Source organism: Varroa destructor, unplaced genomic scaffold (genome assembly GCF_002443255.2).
Source record: "Varroa destructor unplaced genomic scaffold, Vdes_3.0 BEIS01000003.1, whole genome shotgun sequence".
NCBI lineage: Eukaryota > Metazoa > Arthropoda > Arachnida > Mesostigmata > Varroidae > Varroa > Varroa destructor.
In genome coordinates this window covers 55,490,166-55,512,009 of record NW_019211456.1, presented here as the reverse complement: position 1 = coordinate 55,512,009, position 21,844 = coordinate 55,490,166, and the positions used below count along the sequence as shown (strand labels likewise).

At 39.2% G+C, this 21,844-nt stretch overlaps 1 protein-coding gene across 8 annotated transcripts in view; it reads right to left on the bottom strand.

The window, feature by feature from the left end:
• The window catches only part of LOC111248382 (uncharacterized), a 63,945-nt gene that overhangs the window by 11,676 nt on the left and 30,425 nt on the right, over nt 1-21,844 (bottom strand). For 2 of the 8 annotated variants that reach the window (XR_015322982.1, XR_002672543.2), the window contains exon 1: nt 365-19,380. Coding sequence is in view for 6 of the 8 variants with exons in the window: in XM_022800612.2 (XP_022656347.1) it covers nt 365-718 (354 nt within the window). In the remaining 2 variants the exon portion in view is untranslated. Of the gene's footprint in view, nt 1-364; nt 19,381-21,844 lie in introns of those variants that run through there. The other 6 variants (XM_022800616.2, XM_022800612.2, XM_022800613.2 and 3 more) reach the window with 6 other exon arrangements.

Sequence of the window (21,844 nt, the reverse complement as noted above, 5' to 3'; positions counted from 1 at the left end):
AACACAAACATGCTGATTCACATAGGCGTAATTAACGGGAACGTCTGCCTGCCATTTAATGGAACTTAAGGGTTTGTTATGTTTCCGTGATGTGACAGTTTATTCAATGTAACGCACTGTTGGTAGACTAATGCAAAAATCTCTATTAAGTTCATCTGTTTAATGACAAAATCAGAAGTAGTTTAGATTGGAAACAAAATCTGAATAGGACTTATAAATGGAAGAAAATGATGTTCTATATGGTCACGCGAATCAAAATAGGTCGATCCACAAAGATTCTAACATCTAGCTGATACAAGGTACCTCATCACTATATTTCCAAAACGTGCCATTTAATTTACAATGCGCTGTTCGGGATACTTACATTGTGCAACTTGTAGTATAGCCCACAGGCGTTACAAACGGGAAAGCCCTCATTGTTTCGACGCCATAAGGTCGTCGTTGTTGTGTTGCAGTTATGGCAAACCATGCCTTTCTTGATACCGACAACACCTGCTGCGCCCCCTCCAAGACCTAAATCACCTGGCTGTGCGCACATCTTGCACACGGCGTGACCAGCTTCATCGACCGCCCAATGGGGAGACTCAACCGCCCCACACACTACGCATTCGACGTCAATATTTGACATCACTCCTCCGCCATCAGAGTCAAGGACTTCAGATTTGATCTTGATTAAGCTCAACCCTGGATGAGTATCATCGATAGCAGTAATAAACATAAAATTAAGGTCAATAAGATTTCATCAAATCAAGTAGGCTCCTTGACAGACACGGCGAGAAGGGGAAGCACCCTGTTTTTAAATGGCCACTTAATCATTAAATTATTCACAAAGGCACCTCTTTTACGGAAAACAAGCAGACTATGCAGTCATACACCCTAAACGTGCGGTTAAAATTGAGATCTGGAAGGCTATTTCCCAGTTATGAATGGCATTCGTGAGGTAAAAGCAAACGTGGAAGCAGAAAAAGGCAATTAGGATACAGGGACATTTTTGATAGAAACGGGGCACGATGGACGCATATAGTAGCATGCTGATTTCTGCGTCTACAATATCTATCGATACCATTGAAATTTGAAAGAGAATCTTCTGATGCGGCGCAATAAAAAATTCTAACCACTGCTTGTCTATTCTGTCTGCCATATAATAATATCAAGTATTGGATGTGTTGAGGTACGGAGGGGTATTGCAAATTCAAAGACTTAAAAAGTGTTCTATATACACTCCTACGCAACATGGTCTTTCTAGTTCTTCGACTTGTGTAATAATGTGGAAGAGCTGCCCGTTATAGCTATCGGTCGAAATAAGCGTTGCTGTTCCTTAACAACATTTTTAGCGTCTCCTTCTAATGTTAGCCCTCCCTAGACTCTTTGCTGGTTCGTATAAGACAGAGGCAGAGGTTTTGGCTTAGATTTTTTTTTCGTTATTTGATTTTTGGGTTTGGCGTTAGCGGCTCTGTGCGACTCAAGGCAGCGGGAAAAACGCGATACCGACATCAGCGGGAAGGAGAGAAGTAACAACAGCAACAACAACAACAAGGCGAATGAAGATGGCGATGAGCGGCGGCAACTTTTGCTCCTGCTGCTGAAGAAAGAGAAGAAAGCGCGGTAACGCAAAAATCAGACAACAGCAGGAGCAGAAGTGCTCTCCGTCAGAGATCGAGGGGTTCAGCCCACTGGCCGGCTTCTTTTTCGCATTCGCCTGGTGGGGTACCGAAGGAAGATTCGTTCGAACGTTTGCTCTGTAAGAAAAATATCTCTTAAGCTATTTTCATCGCCAGTATCACCACTGTCGTAGTTGTCATTACCGTCAACAACGATAGCACCAACAGCAACATGTATATCACGTTCGTCATCAGGAAACCGTCGCGTTCACTTTCGTCCCCTCTTTTTTCTTCAAACCAACTACGTCAGACCATAGAACGTCACTATTCTATGAAGTATAGTTGAAGTTGCCCCATACAGAAGAATACTTACCTGTACAAGCTATTGCACTAGCCACGATGGCCAATATTGTGGTTCCACAGTCTGTAAAGACGACGTATCGCTAGAATTCAAAATTAGTGACTTTACTAGCAATACTTGTTTTTTCCACGCATGTGTATTTCGAAGTGTTGCTAATCAATTTCAAGAAGATTTAAAGATCTGAAATTGAAAATATTTTCGACAAAGATGTTGCTTGTCTCGTAGCGAGCGAAAAGAAACGGCCGAGAAAAGTCCGATTGAAGGCCATTAGCGTTTTGTTGCTGCTGCTATTGGTAGACGTAAGGTAATAATATCGTGAAGTATGTAATCGTCTGCTGTCGTCTTATCGACCAATTGGGGACCGTTTTTTAACTCAATGACTTAGAACAAGAAAACACCGTTGGTATCGTAGTAGAACATTTGTTCAAGGAATATAGAAGACGCTTGATGAATCCTGCGGTTTTAACTCTGCTGCATAATTATTATTGAGACAAGAAGCTCGTTCGTACTTTTAGATACATGTTTCATGTATACATATTATACATACATTTTGGATGGGTGAATCATTTGCGGAGTTTACTAGTAATAAATACTTGTTTATTTAAATAACACGAAGAGATAATAATTTGGTACCTTCACGATTTTCACGAAACCTTAGTAAAAAGCTTCCACTGTACCGAAACACTGTATGTTTTTTAGAAATAACAAAATCTAGGCCTTTTGAAGCAAACGAAATTTATAATTTAGAGTTTATGGACACAACTTCTCATTAACTCTTTATATTAGATTTCACGTCGTATTACAGGTCGTATTATCGAACTACAGTCGCAGCAGGCATCTTGCTTCGTATGTTTTTGTTCAAACTGAAATTTCCTTAAAACTAGTGAATGAATTTGTAAAAACAGTCACTCCTAGCAGATATCTAAAGCAGGACAAAGGCTTTACTGAGCTTCCTACCTTACCGTGTCCCCAAGTTTGAGCTGTGAACTTACTTAAAGTGTCGGAGAAGCACGACCGTGCCCTTGAATTCAATAGCGCCCAATTAAATTGTGTCACACATGCATTTAGTGAGACACCAATTAAATACTTGTGCTGTGAGAATGATTTTTAGAACATAGTCCATTAGTTCGCATCTTGGCCGTCTCCTGAACGACACCGTCCTGGGATCCTGTGCTTCATGTAACTTTACGTGACTGAGTTCTCTAAGAGCGGCAAGTGGTCGTTCCTTTTACGACGAGCGCTGGCAGATGAAGTACTCAACGGTAGCATGAAGAAAGACAAAAAAACACACAAAATGAATGGTTAGTTAGTTAATCGATGTTCATTATCATTAGATTAATGTCATACAGCCGCTGGTGCATTGTCATGTGAAATAGTACGGTGAAACTATGTGTGTTTACGTCGCAATGAGTCATAGGAACGATTCCGTAAAGCATTTTGGTGCACAGGCACACAGATACCCACACCGTTTATATTTGCAGGTAGATTTACAAAGGTTCATCATCAGACCAGTCAGACATTCAAACACACATAGGGGGAGAGAGAGTACTCGCTCTGGAACGAAGGTGTGCGATTAATACTCACTAGATAGAATCTGTGTGACACGTGTCGCTTGTTCCTTCCCTCAACGTGTCTCTACCGTGATCAACCTTAGTATCCGCTCCGGCTGCTGTCCCTACTGCTAACAGCCGTTTCTAGCGCTAGTAAAAGCGCCGAATGGCATACATCGATGATGATCGCGATGATGACGCTACGGCATGCCCCGACGCGGACGTATCAGAAAGGCCACACGCTACTTACATCCATCACATACACGGAAATATAGTTTACGTTCGTATATATCATTATTCCACCTTATACGATCTTTGCTTAGTGACATTAACTGTTTGAAGTTATCACCGCGACCGTAAGTGTGAAAAATTCAGCTAGCGATCGTAGGTCACTCAACTAGTTGTGTGGGGCGATTTTCACTGAAGCCTTTAACTAGTGACTGATCATAATGAATACAATAAATACAATCAGAATCACAATTGAAGGCTGTATGAGCTGCATCAAAATACAATCGAAATTAGCGTGCGGGGATGTTTTTTCGTTTTTATTGAATTAAGATCTTCCCATACAGCAGTTGCTCTCAACAGGCTCCCGTCCAAATAGCGCGCTACAAAAACTAACTAAGTTCCTGTTGTAGTCAAACGTATTCTTTTCTTCTTATTTGGAATAATCAGCTGACGGAATGAAACGAGCGACTTACTTCAGAGTTTGCCGAATTCAAACAACACTGAACGAACGACCGGTTACATGACCAAGTCTTAAATCCGGAGAAGTCGTGTAATTTTCTTGTCTCTATAGATCGCACAAACTCCCTCTTATTGAATATCGCTAAGACATTGAACGCGTGAAAAATTCAAAAACAAACAGTTTAAAAAGCAGCTGTCTTAACTCTAGGTTGGTTGTTATGAGATTCGCGAATACAAATCCTCTCGTATGATAATAATAATAATCTACTGTGGCCATCTATCGCATCGATTAAACTTGATATACGCAAAGATAAAATTGTACGGTAAAAATACGGCGTTTTGTAAAATGGCACCGATGACCAAATTGATGAAACCATCCGACGATGGCTGAACAGGTCTGATATACGTTAACGTGTCGTGTTGACTATTTGAATCAGTTCGATGTTCTTCCATTGGAAAATGTAATTATAATGGTAAGGATAGAATTAAAATGTTATATTTAATATCAAAGTACATTTCATTATGATATTATATTATTAAAATAAGCGACCGTTTTAACACTTTACTTAAGAAGTAAATTAAAAGGTCCGCTAAAGAGTTAGACACGTAAAGTAACCAAACTGATAATAATAAAATAATAATTAAATTATGTGGGAATACTTACTTTATGATAAATAGTACAGATTGATGATGTTAAAGGACGCATATCCTAAACTGAAATGACATCAGTTGCGAGTCAACGAGATTCAAAGTTTCTCACTAACATTACCATTTATCGCTAACATCTCATACCACTATGTATAAACTATTTCGAAGACTTAAAATCTCTTGATTTCAGTAAGCACTTACTTTTTTAGCATTTGAAATTTTGAGGACCAATTTCTTTTATAACGTTATCTATTAACTGCCCAAAGCTATTTAGTGGGTCGAACATTTCATATAACTTTTAATTTAGTAAACGTTTACATCTCGTCTCTAGCTATCTACGACTCTGGGCTGATTAAGTGTTATTAGAGAATAATGAGTTTAGAAGCGAAGACATTCTTTAGTGGTCAAAACCAGTGTTCAGTAATTAGGTTTGTTTCGTGAAGGTGAAAACGTTTGTGGAAGTAATTGAAAACTAGTGAAAACATTGGGCAAAGACGCTTTCAATAAAAACAACTTGTTACTGTCGCAACTATTTTTGAGTGGAAAATCGGAGATTGAAGACCATATAGATCACTACACCTTACGAAGAAAAACAAATAATTGCGGAAGTTTTTGAGAAAATATAGCCTAGACAGTGCTCTCCGTTCCGTCTTGATATGAGATTTCCCTAAGCATATGTTATGAAAATGTAACGAGAACACTGAAGATGATCAAGAAAAGCAAAAGAGCAGCTCAAGTTATAGAGCTGGATCGACTTGATCACAGGCTCATACTCGCAAGTGATATTAAAGGCATTCTTTACCACGAAATATTGCCCAAGAAGAAAACAATGAACGCTGTTGCCAGGTAATTAGAATTTCTGCAGGGCCTCATCTTCGATATTCGTCACAACAATCAACAGCACCCAGTGTGGCTCCTCCGATGATGACAACAACTTCATTAAAACGCTACAATTATAGCCTGGACCGAACAAAGCTGGAAACAAGCAACGGCTTTGGCCCTTATAACCAAATCCATGTAGTTCGATTGCTTTAATGCTTTAAAGTAATAGATAGATGACGTGACGTATCTTTAACACCCTCAATCAAGCCACCGACAACGATATTATAAATGCAGAGCACCAGGGCACACAGCTGTTGAAAAGCTCCCAGAAGACTCGTTTTAACGTACAAAAAATATGGGAGATCATATGCAACGTTTACCGAACAATCGTTGTCAGTCTGTCTTGTACGGTCCAAAAGTTATTAAGGCTTTTTGGCCCGCCAAACAGCTCTGGACAGCTTAATAAATTACTAATAAAGGCAAATTGTCTGGTAAAGTTATGGTTGAGTCCCGCAGTGCATCATGACCACAAGAGCGAATACGTCATAACTCAAACAAATACTAAACTACGACTCGTACTGCCATCTTAACAAAGATTTTATTCACATCTTCCGAAACTTGGAAATTTGCTGCTGCTGCTTCTAACGACATAAATATTTTCTTCACTTAAACAGTCCAACAATGAATTTATCAAAGCATTTTCACTAGGGCTCAGTGAAATGCCGCCATCAACGAGGTAACACCATGAAGAATAACAAGAACTACAACAGCATGAACAGTATAGTGTCTCTTGTCCATCGACCATTGCTATCATTATTTTTGTGTACCAAATCCCTAAATCCGCGTATCACATTTTATATGCCTACCCTACCAACATTACATCTGCAGTATGTGTGATACATAGGTAGGTAAACATAATTTTCCCAGTATCATCGTCAATCTTAGTTCAGAATACGATACGCAAATCACCACAATCTTTTTCCATTTTTTTTCCTCTTCTTTTCATCTTGTCTACTACTGAAGCTGCAGCTTCTGTTGCAAACGACGCTTTCGTCTTCAGGACGTGCCCCTGTCCCTGATCACCTACCGTTCCTTTCCGCAACCAACCAACATGGCGTCAAGTCAGCTAGTCGCGACATCCAGTCAGCCAACCAGCTAGCTACTAAGCAAACAACCCCGCCTTCTACCGGCATTCAAGTCGAAAAAGAATGACTAAGCATGCGTAGGCACAGAATATGGAATACAGACATGGACACCAGCACAGTCACCCGCCACACATTGATATTGGGTGGGTAGCCATTTTGGCTACAGGATGTTCAAATCTTCGCACGACGGCAACGTTTTTCAATGTTGTTCGCCTTCGAAGTCCTCTTTTTTCCACCTCTTCCACCTCTCGCCCTCTCCGGATGTACCGCCCTTAAATATTTTGTAACGCCACCTTGGTGTTATGCTGTTCTGGCGAAAAAATACTAAAATGTTCATTGGGTAACATATAAGTCAGCCATATTTCTGTCAGTTTCAGCCGAAAACAAACACAGACGCGATCGATGTATTACGGATTGATGTAAAGAATGTTTATATATGCCTAGAATAGTGCAGTTGATCATCTACAGAGGAAAGCATCATTGATTAAGCCAGTTATTTGCCTCCGTATCATTGAAACGGATATAAATGCGCGCATTGCACAACGTTTTCTGTCGCCCGCGTTGTTACCTTACATACTATCAAATTTTAGTCTAACTTATAAAATCATTACTAGTGCAGTCACAAGCGGTGACAGGTGTCAAAAATTTCTTATCGCTGGACAAAGTCCAAAAAGTGTGCCTACACAGCATGCAATAATTTTCAGTTTGCCACTACCTACAACCCATGTTACAACAACAGTCAGCAAGACATTCAAAGCTTCGTCATATAACGGCGCATAACGAGCTACGCAAGTATTCGAAACTATCTGATTCTTGGTCGATGATTAAACCATTGAATACATGATTTAGCAGTTTTCGGCTTGAAACTTCACTAAACCGTATCGAAAAAGCGATGACATCGTGAGGCGTTTTTCACATGAAGGCTAACACCTTTATAATCAAGTGATCTATATATTGAGCAGTACGCATTTATCAAAAAAAAAAGAAGAAAAAAAAAATTTGCGCCGTCTTGATGATAGCATCGAATCCTTGAGTATAGTTCGTTCAATCCTGTCCCATATATAAACTTAACCTGTGGCGTATGTTCAATAAAGAAGTACAACTTCATCCATTTAGCCAACAGCTACAAGTAGCGCCTAGCGGGGCGCGGAAGTCAACAGCGATGACCTCAACCAGCTGATTCGGTGAAATCTGCCATTTCTTCTTACCAGCTCGTCGTACTATTAAGGACGGATTCGGGCTAGCACGGAGTGATGTCTAAAAGGGATAATTGAGAATAAGTGGATAATGGTCTTGAAGAAACCAAGTTGCACCGTCGGTCGAGTTTCACACTCGACCCACATGACAGTGTCTTAACCCTGGTAGTGTCCGGTCGCACGTAAATTACATTACTCAAACTCTTCTAAAGAACCCACAAATATTTGTGCCCTGAAAACGTTTACATGGTAATTACTTTTGGGTTTAACAAGAAGCAGGCCCCATGAAGTATAAGATGTACCTACCTGATCAGGTCGACGCTCTTTATGACTCGAAAGAAATTATTTACGCAACACATATTAGTAAAGAAAATGGGAAGTATTGTAAAAATATGTTTACTACTTTTGAAAGACTGGTATACTCGTTTGAGGCTAACAATAATCACCTATAAGTTTTCCTGCATTGTTCAGAAAATCGTAATAATCTGCTTATCTACCTTTAGACTTACGAATAAGTTAAAAAAAAAACGTTTAACACTAAATTGCACTAATTTTTCTTTAGTTTAGAGGAACCTTAATTTAAACGAGAAAACTCATCGTACAGCTTATATACATCGTATAGCGTTGACTCGATTTATTCGGGTTATTAACATCGCCTATTGGAAATAATAAATTCGAACCAAATCATCTAAGACCAAACTATAATACATAATCAAAACTTAAAGTTGATGATCCTTGCCATCATCATCGAATGAGTACATTATATGGTCGTAGAACCAACTCGACATGAATTACTCAGTCGGCTCAAGATTAAATGAAGAAATAAGGCAACCAATAATAATAATATTTATCATAATGGAAAAAAAACACTAACTTGAACAGGCGAAGAAAAGCGTCGAGCGAACTGAAGAAACTTCTGCCGTCTTTTCTGTCAGTTCAGCGTTCACAGTCTGAGCATATTACCTTTATCTCTTTCCTACCTCACGCCCTATAGGTTTATATAAATTCTTCTATAAAAAATTGATTCAAATAACATACTTGTCGTAAAATGGCAATAAGCAATAGCATTACAATCAGTGATCAGCGTTTAATCGCTTCATCCCTCCCCCGTATCAAGTGTTTCTCATTATCCGATGAACGTAATAATCGCGTTGACTTGGCGTTTGATGTCCCTGTGTTTGATAGAGATTTTGAATCAACCCATAAATGCATATTGCCGAAATTCCTTTATTAATAACTGTTAGATTAACTGTTATCCGTAAAACAACTGAGTCTTTTTTTGAGCCAAGGTAAAATCCGACGCAGCACTTAAACCAAGTATAAAAAAAAAATAACTATAAAGAACTTGTCGTTGTTGAGCGTATTTTCGAAGGCAACCAGAGAGCTGCCACGGTTATTGATAATTACTCTGACAACGGCATATATCGTTGGATCCCGCATAATATCGTTGAACGAACGTTAACAGAAATTTTGTCATCTAACGGATATCCTAACTACCTACCTATCTACCTACCTACCTATCTACTCACGTAGATTTACAACGATGACAAGCATCATCACCTGAGCGAGTCTCCAGTTTCTTGTTTTATATTGTTTCGATATAGATTTGTGTAATTTACGTTCTATTGATCTAGATATGTGTTTGGACCTGGTTTAATCAATCGCTGAGCTCATCAACCATCTAAGATAAGTATAACAGATCACATTGAACGTCGAAATTAGCTATGGCCGTCTCCGTCATCGCCCACTGCTTCTTCTTAAAGAATAGCTCCACTAGCAGAATGCAATATAGGCAGAGATGTACGGTTAGCGAATAAACATAGAGGCTACGTTTTTTCCCTTTGTCCAGATATTTCGAAATGATTGCTAGACAAGTCAAGACAAACTTTGTTTCTCTTCAATTTATTAATAATCATTATTAGGTCATAGTCAGCGATGACACTGCTGCCACCTATTTTTATTATTAGTACTACGTGGCGGACTATTTTCACTGATGTTGGATCGTTATTCATCACAACTTGAGCTCAGGACTGTGTTTTGACTTACGTTATTACCTTTAAATTATTAACAAATTTTCGCACTTTGAACTAACACCAACGCCGAAGTTCCCTTATTAATAACTGTTATTTGTAAAACAGCTGAGTCTTTCTTTGAGCCAAGGCGAAGCCGGACGAAGAATTTAAAACAGCTAATTTAAATAAATGGTTATAAGGAACTTGTCGTTGTTAAAAGGCGATACGGAAATAAGCGCTAGATTTGTTTTTTTCCTTTATCTAGAGTTTTCACCAGTTTCGACATATGCAGGCAATTGGAGAAGGCACTTGAAATGCACGAAAATAATATTATCGTTAAAACCATATAAATAATATAGATTTTTGAAAGTATTCAATTGCGTCCATTTGTAAACAAAATCTATGCACGAATTGCATCATGTTTCAGGCAAATCAAACAATATAATAATCTGGGTTATAATTTTACATGCACAGCTAATGCAATATTTAACAGCAAAAGATAAGCGCATGTTGCACAAAAATCTCTAACACTTATTTTTGTTATTATCATCATTTTCTAATCGTGTTATATTTTATCGATTTACAGGGTTGACAATAGACCGTTGTAACTTACTAATATATAACTCACTCTTGCCTTTTATGACTTCTGTGATTACTATTCATTTTGCGATCGAATTAGTCTATTTCCTCCATTCTAGCTTTTCTGTTGCACCCATTTGTCTTATCAGGCACCGCTTGTAGATGGCTGTCTCTATTACAGTTCTGCCAGTGTGCTCGATAGAACACCAGCACTAGATTAGAGGCCGAATAATTACATGGCAGCCCGGTGAGTTTGTCGTCCACTGGGCGCGATTTGTCTGAACGCGTACCAATCGAGCAGAATAGACACTCCTTACTGCCTAGTAAATATGGCCGCCTCCTGTGTCGTCTTCTCCGAACGATCTTCAGTCACACTCCACCAGTTTTGAGCTTGAGCGCAATGGCATGTTGGTCTGGCAGATGTTACCCATATCACGCTCTAGCCATGCTCATACAAACAATGGTATAAAACTACATCCCTTCAAAGCACAATACTCAACGAACATCAATGTTATTCTATTGAAATATTTTATACTTGTAACTATCCATTATGTCTTTGGGAACTCGAAGAAAAAAAAGCCCTATTTAGAAACTAACTCTAAATTCATGTGATATCTATTCTTTAGCCTTTTAGGTTCTTTTAATGCTCCCTAATACTTTCGAGCCTTTCCAGAATCCTTTGACGTGCGGCTTTATTCTTGTTAATTACGTAAACCAATTGATTAATTTCTAAGCTAACTAAACATCCTTCCTTTGCAGAATTCGTCACCGTTACTAGCTGCGGTTAGCCAGCTTCTCAGTAAAACAGTACAACGTATCCACTGAACCTCCATTGCTAGAACCCACGAAAGTGTACAGTCAAATAGGACGATATCCCAAGATACCCAATTTCAATTTTCATAAAACCTGTACTTCCCCTTATCCCAGTATCACGAAATAGCAGAGAGCCTATTCTCCTCTGTTATCAGTTCCGTTTCGATAATCTACTTTACGGTATCAACCCATCGTCCCTAGCTAATGACCAGAATTCACTTTTCCCGACAGCTGCCTCACGCATCTACATTACAGTCAGCCTGTTTTTTTGTCAGCAATAGCATCATCAACATCTCTGTCTGTTTCCCATCCACCTTCCCTTTCTTTCGATATACAACAACACAACGATAGCAAGGACTCATCTAAATATAGACTAGAGCGCATCCCGTCGTTTCTGTCTCCAAGGCTTGAACCTACGATCTGGATATCTGTCTGCGTAGAACATATTTCTGGATGCGTACTGGTAATAATATAATATCTATCTGCGTATCTCTGTGGCTGACTGTTTCTCTTTGCGTAGAAATGGGATGATCTGATCAAATCTTTCGTGCGTTTGCGTGCGATCTTGATCCCGATCTCGACGAGATCTACTTTTGGGGGCCTCTCAACTCTCAGATACGGCATGCTAGCGACCTTCATTTTGTTGCTGATGAGAGAATGTTAGCAGTGGTTGTACCGCACTGAGCAGTATAAATAAAGGCAAATAGATAGAAAACGAATCTTTATCGCGCAGGGTTAAGTCTCTTTTCTACTTTTTCCTTTGGACCTGTCATTTTCAAGATCTGTAAAACCTTTCCGAAACTAGTAGGGTGGAAGACTTGATACTGTAGGACGCTGTCCCAACAATATTAAGAGCTATAACTCGGGGCTATAGAAACTGAAGAAGTTACCAAAGGGAGGCTACGTACTAATAATACTGTTACCTTTCCCTAATAATGACCAACGATGACCCCCAATAAGTCGTTCATCCAATCCTCTTCTGGCCGTACTGACCGGTGAGATGACATAAGAAAAGCAAACGTTGGTTAAGTAAACGCATAAGGCAGAAATCGTGCGATGAATGTTGTTCTAACACCTTAAATAATAAGAAGCCTTATCAGACGTGAAGTCACTTTTGCCTGAAGCCATTTAGCGCCAATATTTTCGCAGTGGGCAATATTGCTTATGTGGAAACTGAATTCAAATATAAAAAGGTTTGTCTAGAGATATTTAAAAGATCGAACGTATTCAATGAGTTTTTAAGCTACGCACCATCATTGATAGACAATTTCAGTCGGAGATTTGGCCGTAGACTGCAACGACATTCTTGGCTAAGACTTAAGATCAACAATCAGAGATTGAGTTTCTATATTATAAACTTTTTCAAAGTGTGTTACGGGTACAAATATAAGATTTTGAGAACAGAAATAGAGAACTTTACGTTGGAAGATTGGGACTCTTCAAAGCACGTGTTGAAGACATTAAGCACGAAAAAGAAGAAAGGTACAAAATAGGTTCTTTGTGAGATAAGTTCACAACAAGTAGAAACGTTTATGGTGCAGTCTAGGGACAATTTGCGTTATAATATTATGAGCCAAAAATTTACCGGTTGAAGCACACCAATTTGAAGTTGAAGTACCAATATATGGTCAAATGAGGCAAAAACAAAGTGAAATCAAAGAGGCCATCGGACTTCAATGGCGGATAAGCTAATGCTTATGCTTGCAATTAATGTCAGGGGCATTTGTGCCCAAAAAGGAAGCTGCCAATTCTGCCCCCAGATATCTCGAATTACTGGAGAATCTCATGTTGGATATGCGGCGCGGCAATCGAGAGCACATAATCTGGCTGGTCGATGATAAAGTACGACTTCAGTGCCACGCTGCAATACTGGCTTGGAGCATAGAGTCAACCAATGGCCTCAGCCCGCGTATTCTCTAGACTAGATCCGCATGGTTGCAATTGCTTCCATGCTTTAAAGAAGACAAGAAATAGCGTGCCGTATTCCAATATTGTTTTTTCAAACAACTCGTCAATAAGTATAGGTATGGTAACTTAAATCACAAGCATACAGTTATTGGAAAGTTTCCAAAATGTTGATCTCTGTAAGCTATTCACCTTATCATTATTTAAGGAATCACAGGGTGTTTTTCAAAGCTGTTGAAGTTTTTCGATCCGCCATGTTGCTCTGGACAATCTAATATAACGGCTAAGAAGTCAGTATGTCGATGTTCACGGCGACCATCCGTAGCTGAAATAATCTGATATTGAAAATATAATTAAATGAAAAATCTCCAAGTTCCATATGGGATAGAATTTTTCACCTCTATATTGTAAATTCTACTTCACTATAATTGTAGCTAACTAAAATGTGAAATTTTCAGAATCATTTTTAGTCGGACTCTATACGTAGTTGTCTTATTCAGAAGTGGTCTCAGTCGAATCATTGCCTCGCCTATTAACGAAATTCATACGAAACTTGCTCGAGCTAATTCACCTCATAGGTTCAAATTAAAATTAGTTGGCGCATATAAATTCCTTATGCTTAGGTATATTACGTTGAAACAGAGTGAAACATCAAATAAAGTTTTTTCGATTTATTAAATCTGGCCAATAAAGATACTCGTTTTATAAAAGCACTAGCAATCTAGTAGACTCGTAAGAAATATTGCCAATTAGGTCTGGAGACACTATATAATGTTTTTCTATCCCAATGCAGAGTCTTATCCTGAAAGAGTTATTGCTACTTATCTAAAAACTTGAGCTTGCCACGGATATCTAGATATGATATTGAAAGTGTAGGTACATATGAACAGGGCTCTGATAAAAAAGGTTTCAGACCGCACAATCCTGAAACAAGCCTAAACAGTAGCGGCATCATAACGTGCTAAGGAACGTGTATCGATCGACCGCACTTCCAAGCTAATCATTCTGTGAGTTAGCCAGATACCCTCCGTCCTTTTTCCCCGTCTCTAGACCGGGCCTTTTGGTGTGTGCGGCTAGGTGTATGATGGGGCTGCGTATGCGCGACTGACTCCACTGATCTGCCGGAGAACTATTGTTAGCTATGACCCAGCTGTTCCAACGTTTCCCGACAACATAAGCCATCGGCAAAAAGCACTAGGAGTGCATTTCGAGAGAGACTAAATGTATACTACAAAAACCAGGGTAAATCGAGTGCAGCCACATCCTGTCAATGGTCCTTCGCACAGTCCAGGGCACTCAGACTTGCTATCGGGCGAAACTGTTTCGGCAGACGAATTAGTTGCACTTGAATTAATTAAAGAGAAGGATTCTTTAAAGTGGGCAACTACGTATTGCTCAATAGTAACTCACACTTATCATCATGCGTGATTAAATTACTTCAAACACATGCATAGAGATCGTTGAATAGGATAATACCAACGTTACTGGACGCTACATCTCATGTTTACTTTTCGTTCTATTGCATAAAATTACAGGTAAAGTTATTGCGTGCAAGAAACATATTGGTAGCCAAATAAGTCGAAAAAATAAGTGACGTGAAGGTTTGTTATATATATCAAGGATTCTATTAAGCCTCATTAAAACTAAGTTCTTGATTGCCAATGCATAATTTGAAAAATCATCTGAGCTAGCGCGCTCAAGCCTTTATAAATTCTGGTGTATCCTATAGATATCCACCTAAGTGCTTGGATTCTTTGCCTAAAAACATCCCAGTAATAGGCATCTACAAGATATCATTATATTGCGTCATTTCAAAATAAATATATTAGAGGATTTCAGCAAAAAATATTCACACAATCAAACAATTAAGACAAAGATGCTGGACACTTATATCACTTTCAACTATTTAAGGATAAATAGGTCGGAGAAAAACAATCAAGTACATAACTGTGTGCGAGTAGCGTTTGTCATCAAATTAAAAAACCGATTAGACAATAGACAGGAAATCCATTTTATTACCCATTTATTAGTTTTGCATCGTCCACGTTTGGTCTCGCAAAAATCTCAGCTTTAAATCGGTAGGTCCCTTTCTTTTGGCCAATATATTTGTGGTTACCATTTCCGTTACTTCTTTGTAACATTGTATTACAGAAATATTTTTCACAATAGGATCTGGTACATTAGTACTCGCGACTGCACGCAGAGCTTTCTGCGAAGCCCAAACAGCATCTATAATCCAGTTAATTCAATTCGGTCGTCAGCGTCAATAGTCATCGTCAAATAACCAAAACAGTAAGAAGTCCGCCGGCCACTCGAATATGTGAGACAGAGGATCCGAGTATTGACTGCTAAAATAATAATAGGGGACCATCATCATTCTCGCAAACATTATTCGCGTCATAGACAACGGAACAGGATGGTCCTACGTAGATTTCGTTTGTTATTTTTTTATTCGCTTGATAATTTGTGGGTTTGTTCAAATGGCCGCTTTTGCAGACGACTCAATTACGTTTTCTGCTACCGACTGAGCTTTTCGTTGAGTGCTTATCTGGGTGCTCTATCTACGCTCGGATCATGAGACGAGAGGAGGAGACGTAAATAATATAAGCCGTGCTCAGTTGATTTGTGGCATAGGAGGAAGAATTAGAAAACCAGGATACCTAACTGGCAGGATATAACTCATGTAGCTCGACTAATTCGTAATAGGAGTTTAGCAGCCCGCAAGTTCACCGCCTTTGCAGAATTTTTTTGGGTTATTACAATCCTTGAAGAGCTACAATTCGTAACACTACAGGTCGCAATACCTAGCGCGTGTTGGCAACTTGAAATGCGTTTACAGGTATATATATATGTTTACTGGCAAAACCGTTTTCATGAGTTTTGAATACACGATGGTAAGACTGGCATAATAACTAGGCGCAATATTCTTTATTTTATTGCGATGCATTGGATACTTGAACAAAAGTCCGAAGGTCATTAGACACATCAGCAAATGATTCAAGAAGCTAATGTAATAGTACATTTACAAAGAAACATTAAAAGAGTTTATTTCGTTTCATGCATTTTTAAAGTTTTTTAAAGTGTGGTGAGGATATTTTAATACATGAAGCATATTTATACACAACGTGAATCTATATACAATGGTTAGCATCGAGCAGCATACCATTGCATTATAATCGGATGACATATATAAAATGTAATTATTATAATCACTTCTAAGTTAGCTGTTTTGGCTTTCTCCATGCCGCCGTTGTCATTTTATTTTTATTGTTGTTACATGTCATCATCGGACGCGGAAATCCTTGCGCCGTCCAATTGTTTTGCCGTCATCTGTCGATGCTTCGTTTGGTACTGTTAATGACATGAGCTTTGCCGTCATCATTATGACGTTGATTATTATTGTTATCATTAAGATTATATCATGACCGATGGTAATATAGTAATGGTGGTATACCCATCAGAAAAAACGATTTGTCGCCCTGTTCACAATTCTGATCGTTTGTTTGGTGCTAGCTTATTGTCGCTTCTTGGTCCTTACATTTGAGACACCACGTTGTTTCACTAATTTACCTCGTTTTCGTCGTCCTACTGTTGACATCTGCTGTTGCAGGGTGACGTGGTCTTTACCGCTATGCTTACATTAACTATCACTAGCAAACAATATATATGTATATATATATAAGTCATAGAGAACAAACGCTCTTCACTTTATGTGCAGCCGAAGGTCGTGCGTACTTTCACTTTTCGAAAAACAGTTTCTTTCTTAAATTAGCAGGATCACCACTATACAAGTCCAGTAAGAACTATGTACATAGCTGGGCAGCCAATATAAGATTTTTTAAAGAAAGAGGGAAAATATTCTGCATATGAGTGAGCACAATTGGAATGTGTTAAACGATCCTCTAAGTGCAGGCCAGAGCAACTGGGAATAACTTGGATAAAACAATCTCGACACACGAAACTTTTAGGTCTTGAAGAAAACCTGTTAACTTGTCTCTCTTAACATACGCCAGTAGGCTGGAGGTACCAAAATGTTAGGTTAATACAGCCTAATCTGTGGATGCAGACATTAAGTTTACACAGTATTAGCAGCCGTGGGACATGTTCCCAGAATCACATGAAGGCAATAGTTCATTAAGGATTTCACATCGACTGTTTGTTCTAAATATTGTTGGCCTTCAGGTACGAGCGATGCTGTCATTCGCGGTTAAGAGAACAACGTACACATTGATAATGATTATTATCTAGAAGGAATTAAATTGTAACTTTAGCAAACCCTATACAGCTAAAAGCTTGTATTCAGCCAGCTAAAAAACTTCCGTTATTCATTAGCGCACAGCATCTAGCATCATGGCCACATCCAGACCTGAAGTGCAACTTACATATAATTAGTCGAAAGTGCAAGCAGATCAATACAAGAAACTGTTTTATATAACCATGCAAGCTCTGTGTTCGCCTACCAAGTTCCGGCCGCTGTCCGTGTATTCCCAACTTCCTCTAACAACCGCATGCTATTCGTGTGCACACGGACGTGTTGTCAGTAAAATTTCATAATGAGCATTAATTCAAATGCTTGTTAGGTACATATGACTGGCGTACAAGTGATGCAGAACTTTTTAAAGCTTCAGTTAAATATATGAAAGAGTAAACGAATTTAGTAAGCGGACAATGCAGCGTCGATATTAATCGTAAATGGGTTAAGCTCGAAGTTCGTGAAAAACCTATCTTGCAAATATAACTTCAAAAAGCATATGATTATCAACTACATACAAAGAACTGCCGATCCTTCCATTGGAAAACCGAGAACTTAAACGTGCAAACTATGGGAAGCCTGCTATTTTTGTCCATTTTAAATGGATGAATTCATAGAAACCAATAACAATATGTCAAATAATTATTTTAAACCCACCACGTTTGCTTTTCAGATAAAATCTATCTTCGTTTTAAATCGTTTAAAACATCTTATTATAAAAAGAAAGTATGTGATGCGTTTCTTCGGTGATAAAAGGCATTTCCAGCCGACGAAGACTATCTTAGTGGAAGGTATATCCGTTAAAAAGAAGTTAAAAAAGTTTCATAGATAACACTCTCTATTTATATTTGCAAAAAAAAACTTTCTATGCCAAGGGACCTCCATGCGAAGCGACGCTACCCTCTCGTTAACTAATCGAATGGTTCACGACTTCCATGTTCACTAAGCCGAACGCGCAGCAACGGCACCATCAGTTGGCCTCATTAACTTAATGGTAGATTTACGTGATAAAGAGACTGCGGTGGCTCAGAAATAACTTCAGTCCTTAAAACACCATTTTTTCTGTGATCTTATGGTCAACAATCGCCATTTCAATCTTCTGTTGCGATACAATCTGACAACATAAATTAAAATACTCGACTTTCGTTTTGGTATTCGATGATGTCGAAAAAATGCTAGGCTATTATTCTTTAAAGTTGAGGCTTGTTTCAATATACATTTTGTCGGAATTTGGGAGGACCAAGCGAACGAGCTCAATCCTAGCGTTATGTAGATAAGAGATTAAGATATGTAGTGATTAAAACATTTTTAGATTAAAGGAAAGAGAATAAACTTTTCGTCAATTTCAAGCACCTCTTTCAAAATAATACACTCCACACACACGCAGAGGGAAAATTAGATATTTCCTGATGTGATATTTATGCCAAAGCACGTGTGTATTTTCGCAATAATCGATCATAAGTTTCGAAACGCTCTGCATAAACTCGATTAAGTTGGTAAATTAACTTTTACGATATAACTAAATACTATTTATCTGGTTTTGTTGCGTTCTTCAATCTATCGCCCTAACGTGTACAGTCTCATTGCACCTGTAACGTCGTCACAGCATTTGCAAGTGTCAAGAAGTGATAGCGTAATCTTTATTATATTTCTTTTATCTGTGAACGGGTAGTAGATATACAATACTTCACGTGTCGAGGAAATAAAACGAATTAACTGTTTTATTTCACTGTACTGCATGTTTACCTCACGCACGAACGACACCGATTTTTCGTTTAAGCACTCAGCTGAAGACTCCTGGCAATACTCCTACATAACAAGATTTTGTGGAATTACAACATAGAAGCATCAGCATCGAATATATGTGTGTATATCCAATATTAAACATTTGTTATGAAATACTGCGGGCACTCGAAGCACACATTCTTCCGTTTCTTTCTAATTATCCAATTAGTTGAAGTAACAACCACTACATAAAAGTAGAAAGCCACTTATGGTCTATTCTACTGCGCATACGTTGGAAAAAATCTCAAAGAATCCTGTATTTCATTAGAAAAACAAAAATAGTAGAAGAATTACACTTTATTTTTGGTCTCATGCCTTTAGCTTTTTCATTCCGTACATAACGATCAATGTGCATGAACTGCGACAACGGCACGACAAAAGAGAGATCACTCTTTTAGTCGTTCTCAGGCTCTATGCACTACGACGGCCGGCAATAGGATAAACAGACAGAATCCTATCCGGTAGAGACTCAGACCGTCATGTGGGTCACCGATTGCGTGACAGATGAGTGTTATTTCATCTAATGTAAACGCCATCGAGCTAGAAAATAGCCGACCCTAGTGTCGGCATTTACCATGGGCCTGTACCGAAGAAATCGAGCCTATGGCCATTTCGAATCGTGTCGCTTTCATCGGTGCAGCGCGCACTGTAGCTGATATTACTGCTGTCAACTTCTATAACAGGAGTGGCAGCAGCCACAACCACCGAAGAGACGGCACAGAAGTTGGCTGCTTCGATGAAGAGAGCAAGGAGGAGGAGGATAACGGTGAACACTGGATAAGCGACAGACCAAAAGTCGGATGAATAGACGGTTTGCATCAAAAGCAGACAACAAGGGCAACAAAAGCAGTAAGAGTAGGGCATAAGCAGTCGCAAAGTTACTCTAACAGTGGCACATGTAAACAACGATAGACTGTCGATGGCCGTTCCTTTCTACTCTTGTATTGTGCCGCTGCGAAGACTAGTTCCGTCAGCGTGACCACGCCAGCCCGCGCGCACCAACCAACCTCGTCGGATAAAAGCAAGACCGATTGGGGGATAGTCATATCACCACGATGATGCTACTGATGCAGATGAAACAGTGAAGGTGGTTGAGAATACTCCAGTAACAAAAACACTAACAGTAATGGAATCAGTGATATATCCAATGCGGTAACAACGTCAACATCGGCACCGACGTCAGAATCATCAACTGAACCGTGGCACCACAATAGAACAGGATACCTCGTTATAAGTCTTCAGGCAACTACCTCCTATCTATCTGCTCGTATCAGCTGTAGAAGTCATCCATGTTACAAAAGTAGCATTCATCCGGAGTTAACATCGTCATTAAGATCTCTAGCCTCAAGAGCGGGACACCAGCCACAGTCGCAGTAGTAGTGACGGGAAAGCAGCTGATAAAAACAACTGATAAGGACTGATAGACTGATCCACAGGCCGAATAACCAACAGACATATGAGCGCCCGCCACCGACCAGCGGACACTCTGCCGAGGACAATTACGATGCCGCTGCTGCTACTATTGGAAGTACCAAAACAACACGGAACGCGGAACATAGCCTATGCTGGCGAAGTTGCCGATACAGATTCTAAATATGATGAGATTTGGTAGGCAAGCGGTAACAACAAGGCAAAATGGTCCACTGATGTTGCCAACAACTACTAAGGCAGTGAAAGGGATCGTTCTTGTTGTTGTTGTTGCAGCAAGCTTTTCTACTGTCCCCGCTAAAAAGAGACAATTTCTCCTGTTTTGCCTTATATCTCCCCTCAGAATCAATATTTAGCATTATAATAACTCAGTCGATTTAGGCGTGTATCATTCTTCTATCCTTATTTATTTCCGTCTATACACTTCTGAATTGAAAAATGTATATTTAAGATAGCGTCGGCCTAAAACAAGCGACATCTGCATAGAGGCAGGTGCTTTAAAACGACAGTCGCACCCTTAAGACGTTGTTTGAAGAAATCAGGGCCTTAAAAACGATTATAGTAGTGAATGTTTTAAATGGATTAGATTTGCTCTGTGGGAGAGTGGAAATCGTTCGCGATAATATTGTTACATTTTGTATCATCGTCAATTTTTTCAAATGTCTTTTTCTGTGAACAACTACTGAGATACCGAGAGGAAATAGCGCGTCGACAAACCCATCACCACCGTATCGTGATGATGTATCTGACGATAACAACAATAATACTACTAGGCATCCTAATTGTACTGTTGTCGTAATGCTGGTGACTCTGACGATCTTAAACCAGACGCCCTCACGCCCTCCTTCTCCAAGCCCGCAGCAGCCGCTGGTGGTGTGCCTACATGGTCTGTAACGGCTACAGACTGTAATACAGCTACAGTTACCGTCGTCAGACAGCCGGGCCCATCCATTGGTTGAAGATAACATCAAGCTGATAATAATATCTTTTACCTGGCACTCACAGGCATACGCCATAGCTGACGACACACACATATACTTATTGTATCATGCTTTCATAT